This window comes from Oenanthe melanoleuca, chromosome 19 (assembly GCF_029582105.1).
Source record: "Oenanthe melanoleuca isolate GR-GAL-2019-014 chromosome 19, OMel1.0, whole genome shotgun sequence".
Lineage (NCBI taxonomy): Eukaryota > Metazoa > Chordata > Aves > Passeriformes > Muscicapidae > Oenanthe > Oenanthe melanoleuca.
The window spans coordinates 4459711-4472806 of record NC_079352.1 but is presented as its reverse complement, the minus strand read 5'-3'; the positions used below and the strand labels follow the sequence as shown (position 1 = coordinate 4472806).

General features: G+C 53.2%; 1 protein-coding gene across 1 annotated transcript in view; it reads right to left on the bottom strand.

Annotated features, from left to right (window-relative positions):
• Positions 1-13096, bottom strand: part of SMG6 (SMG6 nonsense mediated mRNA decay factor) — a 104131-nt gene that overhangs the window by 39286 nt on the left and 51749 nt on the right. The window contains exon 13 of the mRNA XM_056506453.1: positions 5341-5542. Within this exon, the coding sequence (XP_056362428.1) occupies positions 5341-5542 (202 nt within the window). The remainder of the gene's footprint in view (positions 1-5340; positions 5543-13096) is intronic.

Genomic DNA, 13096 nt, shown 5'->3' with positions numbered 1-13096 from the left:
CTTGGGGCTCCGATCTCTGCTCACAGTTTCCCTTTTCCTCCCTGGACCAAACTCCAAGCTGGAAGCTCTCGCTCTCATAGGCTGAGAGCATTTGCCTGCCAGCTGGAGGGAGATGCTCCAAGGCTATGGAATGGGAATATGGAAAGGATGCTGAGAAAACAGTTACATTTGCTCACTGGGGTTTTCTCTCTGCTTACAAAGTGCTTGTGCTCTCAGAGCCCTGGTCTTGCTACCTTTTTCTCTGATGCCTTGCAAAAAGTCCTCCCAAAATTACTGTAGTGTGGCCACTCCAAGGTGGATTTAATCCCTGGCATTCTAGGAGTCATTAGGTCTCAGAAAGGACAAAAAGCCTGGTGTTTAGAGGCATGACAGAGCCCAGTCACTCCAACAGTTACTCCTCCTGGGCTTTTAAACCTGGGGCTCCCTTTCCAAGAAGCATCAGACATGACTACATGCTGCCAAGAGATCTCTGCGAGTCTTAGGAAGACTGAAATACCATAAATAAGTGAAGTGAATAACAAGACAGGACTAATTTTAGCCCAAGTCTAAATAATAATTAGCTCCTAAACAGCTAATCCAAAGGCTACTGCCAACCTAGAGCATGTTGGGGCAACTAGAGAGAGGGTGACATTTGAACTATCCACCTGGGCTGGACAGTGCAGAGGAAGGGGATTTGGGATTTCTAAGGAGAATAAAGCTTGGGATTTAGGCCATCTGCACTGACAGGTGAGTGAAACAAGGAACAGCACCAAGTGTGGGAAGCTCAGTGGCCACCCTGGAGTTAGAGGAGCCACGCAATACCCAGCTTGTAGGTCTGGCAGTAAAATACTGCTAATTAATTTTCAGAGCCTCACATTTTAGAGCTTTCATTTGCCTGGTGAGGTGAGACAGGGTTGAGACCAGTTGAGTGGTGAGTATCTGAGACAGTCCACTCCACACATGAGCATGCACATGAGGGAAAGGAAAAAAAGTGCCTTTCAGTTTGAGAGGAGGGAACCACGGTGACTGGCCCTATAAGCACATGTATTAATCATGCACCGTCTGGTTTTAATCCACACACTGCTGATCCTGCGTCTCACTGTATTGTTATCAGGGGAAGGAGTATTTCTCCTCAATCTTATTCACCAGCCAAAAGCCTGAAAATGCAAAAAACACATTTGTGAAGTGCCTTCCCAAGGACCCTGGGCCCCGGACCTGGTGAGCTGGGGCTGCTGCCTTTTTATTGGCATTTAAAAACCTTTTATTAACGTGTGTCAGGGCTGGGGGAGGAGAGACAGGCTCAGGTTACAGGACCCCCCATGCAGAGAGGTTTATTGTGGGAAGGGACATTAACACTTTCTCCTCCACATCTGCCCATGGCTGGGACATGTGGCACAGGGTGTGCTGCAGCCACAGGCCTGGGGGATGCACACACTGAGCCCATGAAGAGCTTGCAGGGATGTGGGCAATCCATGCCTGCAGAGAGGAGAACCTCCCTGCTCTGCTCCACATCAAGGATATCTGCAGCCCTCTTCCAGCTTTGCCACGAGCTCCATGGGGTCACTGTAGAGCAGGATGCTCCCGAGACAACAGAATCCAGCAGGAGCTGAGGAATCCAGGACGTGCCCCAGGTTCCCAGGGCTGCACCCACGCACCATCACCAGGACTCTCTTTAACCTCAACACGATCCAAGTGGTTTCCATTACCAGCACCATGACTCCACAGCTGCCACCTTCCCCCTTCCCGACCTTAACTCAGCCATGCTGCTGCTCCCTGCCCTTGCCTCGGGTCCAAGGCTGGGTGAGGGAGGTCCTGGCAGTGTCTCCTTGGGCTGCAGAGGCTGCAGACACAGCTGACAGCTCAGGCACCAGGCTGCATAGTTTGCTGCTGACTGGTACGGTCGGTGGTGTTCCATCACACAAGCTGCAGTGGAGATGTGCCCAACACACACACCCAGGAAAACAACACCGAGCTCTGCTCACCCCAGAGCCAGCTTTTGTTGGTTACAGCTCCAATGACAGTGCAAGAGACGATGGGAAGCTCTAAGTGTCCCACTGGCTCCAGCAGGAATTCGAACGCGCGGCTTCATGGCAGCGAACGGAGTCAGAACGTTTTCACTCAAAATAAGAGCCAGGCCAAATGCTCAAAAACTTACTGAGAAACTCTGGCTGAATTCTGCACTCCATCTGCTAAATGGGATGTGGAGAACAAAAAGGAGTGGGAAGCACAGTGTTTGTCCTATACAGCTTACAAAACAACTCTTACTAGAGTAAAGAACCCAACATCATTTTAAGCCCAATTCCCTCCAGCTCTGCCTTTCAACAGATTATTTTCCTCTGAAATGTTATGAATTAATTAAGCTAGAGGGTAGAAGAATTTGGAGCATTAGCAAGCAAGGTGAGATATCCTTGTAGTAAAAGCCAACTGCCTCTTCCTAGCCATGCAAGTGGTAGAAAAGGGACCCAGAGTCACTCTGGCACACCAAAACCCACAAGATATTCACATTGTGCCATATAAAGAGCAGTACATTCTCATTGCCTCTCCAGCAAAGAATTTGGGCTGAAAACTGGGCCAAGACTGAGTACACAACAGGATGAAATTGGGTGCAAAAAATAACTCCTGCTAAAAAGCAATGTAAAATCAGTATGGGAAAAAAATCAGTGCCAGAGAGAGTTGTTCCATTGCCATCGCCTGCTGGAGGTTCAGGGATACAGATCCCAAAATGGCACAGATATCCACCCTTCCACTGCAAACAGCCCAGAGATCCATCCCATAGGCTCAGGATGGTTTGGGTTGGAATGGATCCTAAAGGCCATCCAGTTCCAACTCCCTGCCATGGACAAGGACAGCTTCTGCTAGAGCAGGTTGCTCCAAGTCCTGTCCAACCTGGCCTTGAACTGATGAACTGCCAAGGAGTTGGACTCATCTGGTCTCTGCACGTTACAGGGAGGGCAAGAAGGAGGATGGTGGAGTGGAGCTGGGTTGGGGGATTTTTTGCCAGAAAGTGCCTTTTTGTATCTTGCTTGCAGTCACTCCCATGTGGGTTTGTGCACCTCAGCCCTGGCTGGCTCTGCAGTGCCTTCTGCATCACCCCACTCCTGCAGAGTCCAGTAATTCCTTCATTAATGCTGCAGAGGGATAACATTTGTAGAACAGGGTAGTCACCTGACTGTGCTGACGCAGCTGCCACTCCAGTCTCTTTCTAGAGCATTTCCAAACCACAGAAAATGGGGTAGGATCATCCAAGGAGGTCACTTTGCCTTCTATGCCAAGGTGTTTACCTCAACCCAAGCTGTACCTGAGAGAGTCACCCAGCCTGCTTTTAAAATCTCCAAGGCTGAAGAGTTCCTGTAGACTCACTAAGGAGGCTGCTCACAAGTGCTGAACTACCCAAAGGTATGAAACCTTTCCTGAAGTTTTGTCTTAATCTATTTTGCTGCAGTTTCTGTCTGTTCCTTCCTGTCCTTTTCAGCATGGAGCTGGAGGGCACCTTGTTCTCCTCTCTGTCTTTTCCCCGAATTTCCTCTAGGCTAAAAAAGCTCACCCAGGTCCTTCTTGGAAATCAGGCTTTTGAGCTCTCTTTTCTAACTCACTGTCTTCCCTTCCATCCTCTCAGGTGTCCTCTGCTCTGTGCAGAGTGAACATGCACACCTGCTGTTTCACCTGTCTGACCATCAATAAAAACACTGGTCAGAAAGAAACAAAGGGGTACAGGCACTGCCAGGCCTGGCTGTTTCCCTCTGGGATCAGTGCTGCATTTTCAGCAGGACTGAGATAACACCATGCTTGATATTCCTGAATTCCTGGGTGGCTGGTGCTGAGCTGTGAGGGCACCAATCCCCACCTGTGGAGTTGTGGAGTTTCTTTACAAAGCACCAGAAGCAAAGGGAGCTGGAACAAGGAGAATTCAGCTCTGTAGCTCAGGTGTAGCTGCAGGACAGAGACACAAAGATGAGTGCAAGTGCCTGGCAGGGCAGGTAGATGGCACTCCACATAAACTGGTGTGTGGTTAGAGGAGGCAGAGTTCAGGGAATACTGACCCCTTCCACAAGTTACAGGACACCAGAGTTGCTCAGCCACCTCACCTGCCTGTTGGGGGCTCTGGTTTGTGGCTGTTGGGAAAATAATTTCTGTATAGGGACACTTGGATTGTCCCCAGCAGAAATCCTGTGGGGCCACCACAGACACCGGGCAAACCTTAGGGCAGCAATGGCAACTGCATGCTTCTTATTTTAACTCTGTCAAATAGAGCCTTGAAAATTCATGTTTCCACAGACACTTCCTGGACTAAGCTGCTTCCCCAAACTGAGAGGGCTCCTGGTTTTACTGGGAACCTGTGCTCCTGTGCTGCAGGCAGTGCTGTGAGCACAGGTTGGGGCAGACAGAGAACTGAAACAGAAATTTGCACCTTTGGATCCCTCTGTGAGAAAGGTCCTGAATTTCTCACCGTCATTTCAGGACAATGTCATGAAGAAGAAGTGGCACAGGGAAAGGCACCTTGCCATTGTCACACGCAGGCTCTCCACAGAAACCTGCTCTGCATCCTCACTTCTCCTCCTGGAGCACCAAGCCCTCAGGGAGGGGACACTGCAGCTTCCCAGATGAGCCACGTTTTTGGAACTGCAGTTCTGCCTCCGAGCAGGAAACTGTTGAGAGCCACTCTCATCCTGCCGTGCCCCCAAGGGTGTGCAAAACAAATGCCATTGTGCCTCCTCCATCCCCCACCAGGTTCACACACACTCTCCAAGTGAAGCCCCCAGATCCCTCCTGGCCAGGTGGTGGCAGAGAGCAGACCCAAAACCCCACATCAACAAGGGAACTGATTTCATTATTCTAAAAACAAACAGCCAAAGGAAAGTTCAGCCTAGAATGGGCTCCTAGAGCAAAGAAAGGAAAATAGAGAGCGGGCAGTGGGGAATGCTTCATATTCCTAAAAGCCTTTTGTACGTTAACACATGGTGTCTGCTTCTCTCTAGTCACCTATTTATCACTCTCCTCTTTAGAGAAGGAAAAAAGTCCTGGCTGCCTTCCTAAGGCAGAGTTTTGTGGCCGGGGGGAGGGGGAGGGTGCTTTAAGCATGATGCAAACCATTTGGAGTGCACCGAGAGCTCTGCCAACACAAGCTGCACTATTTAAACAAGTGAGGAAATGATCGTATATACAACATGCCAGCGAGCACACACACACCAGAGGAAGTCGAGAGGGGTTTTCATGACACAGAGCTGGATGTCAGCGGCTGAAAGGTCGATATTTTCCCTTAACACCCTTCTCAATGACTTAATCGTGTTCCGTTTGCACAGAAAACTTCCCAAGAATAAAAGTCTGGAGGATTCGAGGGGGGATGTTTGGCCTAGTGCTGACCTTGTCCGAGGTCCTCTCCACGTAGCAGGGCTCCTGGGGGGCGACCAGCAGGGGAACAAAGCCCGAGAGCAGCCGATCCTCTTCCAGGCTGAGCAGGGCAAGGTCGTCATCTGGGTCCTTGTACAAGGGCACCTCCGACTGATTCACTGTGGTCAGTATGTTACAGAAGTCAGCCAGCGTCGCCCACACATCTACTGAGACCCTGGGAGAACGAGGAGAGACGTGAGCAATTCAGGGCTGGAATGCGTTGGGAGTTGCCTGCAATGCTGCAGCGAATACCAGAGAGGTGAGGCGAGGCGAGGCCGGCACTGCTGCTGCCCTGCCCCCGGCACAGCTGTGCTGGCACCGACCCCGACCCGACCCGGCAGGGACCGTGCCCCTCACCCGCCAGCACTGACCCCAGCACTGTCCCCCTGCGTGGGGACAGCTCCTGGGATGTCCTGCCCGATGCTCTGCCCAGCCCAGGAACCCAGCAGGATCCCTCCAGATGGGACAAGGGATGCTTGTTACTCGTTTTTAAAGCCTGCTGGAAGGACAGAGCGAACACCTGCATGGCTGTCGGGCTCTCGGAGGGCTCCAGTGCCCAGCCTGGAGCATCCTCTCCTTCACACAGCTCTTATCTGCTGTGACCACCCGCTGCAGCCACGCTCTGCAGCTCAGAGATTTCCACAATTAAACCCCAGCCATGGGGGGTTAAAGCCGTGTTTTGCTTCTGGCCATGGGTTTCCACTCTCAGGAGTGACCTGCAAAGCTGCCTCTGCCACGTCTCACGTTCCCAGAGTGGCAGTGATGTCCAGGATGCAAACATGGGAGCCCTGGACCACTTTCCACACATTCCCATCACACATCCCCACGGCTGAGCATAACCCAGGGAGGGCCCAGCACCCCAGAGAGAGCCAGTGGGGAGAAAGCAGGGAAACAAGCAGCAAGCATGGGGATACTACAGCTGACCTCACACTGCATTTCTCCCTCCTGTTTCTACAAACACTCAGATTGGGGTTTTTTTCAGGATGTAAACTGGGATTTAAATAGGAAATAGGGGAAACTGGGGCTGATGTGCTTCTGGTAGGCTGCTTCTCCAGCCCACACCTCTGGAGAACAGCACAGGGAATCCAGCATCCCCAGGGGTGCAGCAGTGACCGGTGTGGGCCGAAGCAGCCCAGGGCTGGAGGGAGGCCCCCTGCTCTTTGAACTGCTCCAGGTGGACAGAGTCTGCACTGGGTTATTTACGGGAATCAATGTACCAGGAAAGCACACTGAAATGAAACATCTTGTTTTCAAGAGCGTCCTGGGAGCCAGGCAGAATGAGGAGCCATTAATCAAAGCCCGGCACGTAATCAGCACACATGTAACGCAGAGTCGCCCACGTCCCCGAGCCAGCCCTAGCCCACGTCCTGCAGAGGAGAAGAGGTCCTTCAAAACCTTCTGGTCACAGACACCAGGAGCTGGGTTCATTCACAAAGCTCCATCGCTTGGCTCAGCCAGGTCTGGCTGTCAGAAATGTTTAAATATGGAAAAAAATAAACAGTTGCAACACGTTTTTCGGAGGGATCTGTCCGAGGCCCTTTGTGATGTAATGGGAAACGCTGCGTTTGTGCTACCAGCTGGAAAATAAACAGAGCTGCGAGGGTTAAAAGGAACTGAACTTTCCACGACCCCTATCTGCAAAAGAAGAAAATAATAAGAGGAATGATCCACTGCCCCACAGCCCTGATAGTTTATCCTCCGGCCCAGGCTGCAGAGACAAGCACCGGATGTGATAGGGCTGCTCTGGGCCACCTCCAAGGCGAGCTCTGCCCATGGGAGATGCACAGGGCTTGGGAGGCTCAGCCTCCCCCAGTGCCCTGCTGGCAACTGGGCCTGGCTGCCTGAGGCCAGTCACATAGCACTGGTGGGGCCCCACGGCCATGAGGGCTTGCTGGGATGAAGGAGGTGCAGAGGCATCAGCAGGGAGAGGAATGGGAAAAGTGCCCAAAACTGCTGGGGAATGAGAGCACTGGGGTGTTGAGGACAGGCAGGGATGCAGGGGATATTTCCAGGGGGCTGGGACAGCCAGGTGCATGGGGCTGTGATGGAGGAGAGCAGATTGCAGAGAGCTCACCCATATTCCCTAAAAACAGAGCTGCAGGCAGGGGATGATGATTACAATGAGGGTGAGAGGGAGGCAGAGGGCAATGGAGGATGCTGGGCTGGACTGTGATTCACAGCATGGCCAGTGTGGTGGTGGCAGGGGTATCAGCACAAATCAAGTACAGGGAGAATCTCCCTCCACAGGGCTTGGCATCCAAAGTCTGAAAATGCCACAGGAACAGTCACTGAGCTGGCACTGCTAATGCCCTTGCAGGCACCCAGCCCAGCAGCTCCCTTTCCTCTCCCCCCAGGCAGCACTGCCAGGCAGGGATTCCTCACCACCCCTGAGTGTGAGAGCAGCCCCTGTCACTCCATCCTTCACCTACAGCTTGACAGTGCCTTTGTCACATCTCCCATTTGCCCTGGATGTGACAGATTTCCACCCTGGGCTCACTTCAGTCAAACCTCAGACTGTGCTGGCTCCCTGGGTAGCCAGCTCTCACTGCACTGCTACCCCAGCAGCACCCTGCAGAGCCTTCAGAAAGCCAAGAAAGATGTAGTGCTGGCATTTTCCCCTGGTTTTCTCCTGTGATGGCAGACGCAGCACTGCAGAGATCAGTTCTGATCATTTTCTGCCATCCCCTCGGGTGCAGCTCCTCCTCTGCAGCACATCTCCCATCACTGCCACCACCAAGATCATTCACCAGCTGCTACTGCTGGCAAAGCCAGCAAGGACAAACGGCTCCCACTGACACCTACAGCCCTGTGAACCTCCTGCTGGGACATGCACTTGCCCTGGAAGGTCACACAGCACTTGTGAGCCCTGTCAGCCTCCTTCTCCCCACTGCTCTGCCCAGGAGCACCTCACGGCCACCCTGGCATTCCTGGCTTTTGTCACCCCACGGCACAGCAGTGCTGGAGCCTCTGTGCAGAGCCCAGGCGGTTCCAGGTGCCTGGGAGCTCTGTGCACTCACAGTGCCACGGCTTCATCGTCCCTGTGCGGAGGGAGGCCCCGAATTACTGACACGGAGCCCAGGCACGCAGCTCCCAGGTACAGGGACGGGGCTCCCAGAGCTTTTAACCGAGGAAGCGAGAAGGGGGTGAGCGCGAGGTCTTTCCTCGGAACGGGGGTTCATTCGCTTCCCCACAGACACATTTACATTTGCTTATTCCACTAGGACAGGAAAAAAAAATAAGAGTTAATTTCTTTTTTATTGCCTCAGGATTCCAGGTTTAATGTAGCTGTCAGTGTGAGCGCAGCCCAGCTGCAACGCCGACGGACACGGCCCGGCCAGGCAGCGGCGAGAGCTGGACCACAGCCCCGGGGCCGAGGCTGGGGAGGGCTCCTGGCAGAGATGATGCCCCACATGGGCATCACAAGGCAAAAGGCAGGAAGCATGGGGAGGGCAGAGGATGCCAGGGTGAGCCTGATGCTCACCGAATCCCGGCGCGGGGCTCCGGCGTGAGCCGCCATCCTCACTGGGGGCGCGGGCTGCCTGGTGATTAATATCAAGCACAATGACCCCATGTTACAAGCCTGCGGGGGCCTGTGGAGGTGGCCATTTCCTGTGTAATACCAGCTTGTTTAAACACTAACATCCAAGCTGCACAGCTGCAGCGAGCCCGGAAAGCGCGGCAGAAGAAGCCCTGCATTGTGTTCCCAGCCGCCGCCGCCCCGCGCACACGGCAAACGCCTCGGCCGTGCTGCTGGCACTGCTGGCTCCCAGTGCCCACAGGATGAGGGGCTCTGCATCCTCCTCCTGCCTTTCCTCACTCCTGGACCACGGGAAGCTGAACTAAAAGCGGCTCCTTTGCAAGGAGCAAAAAGGGTTGTCCATGCTCTTCCTAAAATGCCTTCACCAGCCTTGGTCTGGGCTCAGACAGCAGGATGAGGTGGTCACAGCCCTTCTGCATCAGTGATCTCCCCCACTCTGCTTGCACATAGTCCCTTTGGCCAGCCAGGCATCCATAAACCCATTCCTCTCCCAGGAACCCACCTTGGGAGCTGGAGGGACACTCTTTACCTAGGAGAGGTGCAGTCTCCTCCCAGCCAGCCTCTGCTTTGCCACAGCTCCCTTCTCCACAGAGACTTTTGGTTTCTCCTTTGCTTGACCTTATCTCCAATCTCAGCCAGGGTTACACTACTGAGACACCTCTGAACCCTGGCTTTGACGTCTCGATAGGGAAACTCTGGTTGCCAGTGTTACTGAGGATGGGATCTGCAAAAGGGATTTTCCATTTAGTCTCCAGCAAACTCCAGCAATGTCTTGGCACCCCTGTGCAAGACTCTGTCCATCCCTCCCAGTGGGAGCTGCCATCTCAGTGACACTTCTCTGCGAGAATGATGTGATGAGAGCGATCTGGCACATCTCTCTGGGAAGGTAAGCTCTAGAATGTGCTCACAGCTTTTGGATTTAATTTAATACTTGGTTTAAATTAACCATTTTTAAATGCTTGCAGACAGTCTCCACAAACTGAGAGGCCCTTGGCCCCATGTGGAAGGAGCATGGATTTGCCAGGGTCAGCCCTGCAGCAGTGTCTGTCTAGCCAGTGGCTTCCCCATCAGTCCTTGTGCTTCATTTAGCAATGGATTAATTGTGGCAACAGAACAGAGCAAGGAGCAGCTCTGTCCAGCCCTCTTTACCTTCTTCCCAGAACATGCCCCAGAACGGGATGGAGTCACTTATACAGCAGCCTCCTTTGCAGATCCACCTTTTGGTCCACCTGCTGCCACAGTCTTTGCCTTAGGGGATCCACCCTGCTCCCTTTTCCCCAGAATCCCTGCTTTTATACCCCAATCTCTGCAATTCACTCCTGGGAACATTTGGTCTGAAAGACACTTCTCCAACTGCTTTAAACAAACACCTGCAGAGAACTCAACACAAGGTGTGCCATGAAACATGAAGACAGAAATTAATTTTCAGATACAGAAGTGACAGCTGCTTGCTGCTAGAAGACCTGGCAACACCTGGCTCAGACACACAGTTCCCAAAGCAGAGATGTCCAAGGTTAAGTTTAGCTCTTATTCTGGAAAGACATGAGGAAAGAGTCATGGAAAGCTCACTGAGCAACTCTTCCAAAATAGGAAGGACACCTCTCACCTCTCAAATACACACAGAGAGGTAGTTAGGAAGTCCAACAACTGAAAACCTGTTCCAGGGCATCCCCTGAGCCATGATGACCATGCAGTGTGGCCAGGAGCTGGAGGAGTGCACCAGACCAAGAAGGGTGGATTTGGGGAAAGATGGAACTTCTCACTTGGGTTGAATTCAAGACTGCTGAGCCCCCACGTGGGGAGAGGATGCCTGCCAGGAACCAGGGCTCATTCCCAAGCTCCCACCAAGAAAAAGGACCCTCAAGACACATCTCCTGAGCCTCTCACCCCACTCCACGGCGCCCACTCCCGCATGGCTCGCATCCATCTGCCGCTCTCGGCAGCGCTCACCCCTCACACCTTTCCCTCCGCCTCTGTCCAAGGGGAAAAGCAGCAAGCTGAGGAATTTGGTGTGGGGTTGGTTTTGCTGGTTTTTTTTTTTATTGTAAGGACTCAAATCCAGCAGTGTGATAAATGCATCCGAGCTACAATTAGGAAGATATATAGCATCAGAACGAGAAGGTCTGGGCAGCGTGGTGAAACGCGGGCTCTCCAGAGCCCCAGCTATGTTTCCCATTATGTAACCCTGGTCATGGGCAGACAGCCAGACTCCAAATGAAAAAGAGACTCTGGCTTGGCACCGTTTCTATTTTCCTATCCTCATTCGGGGTCAGCGCAGTGTCATACAGCTGCAGAGAAAGCTCCGGGGATTAAACCTGGGAAAGACTCCAAGACCAGGACCCGGGTTCAAGTACCAGCTGAAAGCAATAAACCAACTGCCACAGCTGGGCTGAGTTTAGACGTTCTCAAAGTCCCCCAGCTCTCTCCCATATGAAGAAGGAGCGATTGCAAACATGGCAAGAGAGGCCTTGGGACACACAGCCCGGGCCCAAAGCTCTGCTGAGTCCTGCCAAGCTGCCCTGCTGGCCACGAGCCCAGCCCAGCATTCTGGCTCTGGATGAGCTGCACTTTGATGAGAGCTCTGGGCTCTGAGTGGGCTTTCCAGGTGGGTATGAGGCCTGTTTTTGCCAGAAGCTTTAGCACGTTCATGGCATCTCTGCAGGGCGTTGTTGTGCTTCAGGGGATTTTTGCATCCTTTTTCTGTGCCCATGCCATCACAAGAGGCAAGGAAAGTGGTTTAAGAGTATCCAACCAGCTTCTCTGTGGGCAGTGGTGGCATCTCACAGCACATCCCAGAGACAGGAGTATGTGTGACACGGCTCAGGCCCCTCACTCAGCTCTGGAACTTGGCATCTGCACTTGCTCCTCACGTGCTCTCCCCACTCCTGAGCTCACCCTGCCCATAAACCTTGGCTTACTCCACCACGCCTGCTGCTCTGACCCATGTTTTACTTCTAAACTTCTTTGAAGCTGTTCCTATCTAAACCCCTGGACTCGGTGGCTCTACCTGGTTCCTGAAGAGCCCCAGGGCAACCAGCAGGCTTGTGTCAATAGAGAGCTGAAACACTAACCCAGTGCTCTCCTTTTCTTTTCCTATCCCCAGGGCAAATGTTGCAAATCCCAGGTCATGCCCAGAGCTGGTTCCCTGCTGCTCATCATACCTGCATCTCAATGGAAGTTCAACCACTGCTGTCCCAGAGTCCTGGACCACCAACACCCATCCATACAAGAGGTCTGGGCTAAGACAGATTCTCCTTGTGAGCCAAAGAGCACCTGGGTGGAGGAGCTGGGAGTCAAAATAGGGCAGGGGGATAGGATGGGCAAGAGGGGCTGTTCAGCCACCCTCCATGGAGAGGCCAACCAAGACAGAGACACTCATTCCTCCACTGAACACATCAGGATCTAGTGGAGTAGAGCCCACAATCTATACCCACCACTTCCCCAGGAGCCCTGGGGTGGGCTGCCACCACCACCAGCACCTCCTCCCACCCCCAAGGGCGAGCAGAGCCCACACCTGCTCCATCACCCCGGGGGGACACAGCCCTGTGCCCTGCAGGAGGGGAGCAGCTCGTCCCAGGGCAGGAGCCGAGCGCTGGCTGCGTGAAGCCGATCAGAAATTCCATCTCCAGGCTGCCCGTGGCCAAGGGCTCGGCAGCTCCCTGTGCGAGGGGAAGGGGGGATTGGTGCAGCCGGCCTCACGTGATGGATCCCAGTTTGAGTTCCTGCCCAAAGATGGGCAGCGGTTCACATGAGCAGGCAGCGGTCCCACACCGAGCAGCCGACAAACAGAAAACAGACTCCATCTCCACAAAATGAGGCCCAGAACTTCCTGTGTGAGATTTCCATTTCCTCAGCCAAATGAAAAAGAACTGGAGTAAGAGGCAATAAACCAGGAGAGCAGGACTGGACCTGACGCGCGGAGCGGGGACCCATTAATGGTTAAGCCACTTTGCTGGATTACCCTTAATGCGCCTTCCCATCACCCTGGGTTCTGGCTCCTTTGGATTAACAATAAGACGTGATTTCAGGCTCTGGATCCGGAGGACCGGAGGCAGATGGAAAATCCTGCGGGAAAGCAGCTACAGAGCATGCTCAGACGCTGTTTCGCATACTCCATACTTGGCCCCTCCACTCAATTTTCTGTCCAAAAATATGCAAATTGCCTAGTCCGCATTATGGACTAATGGGCTG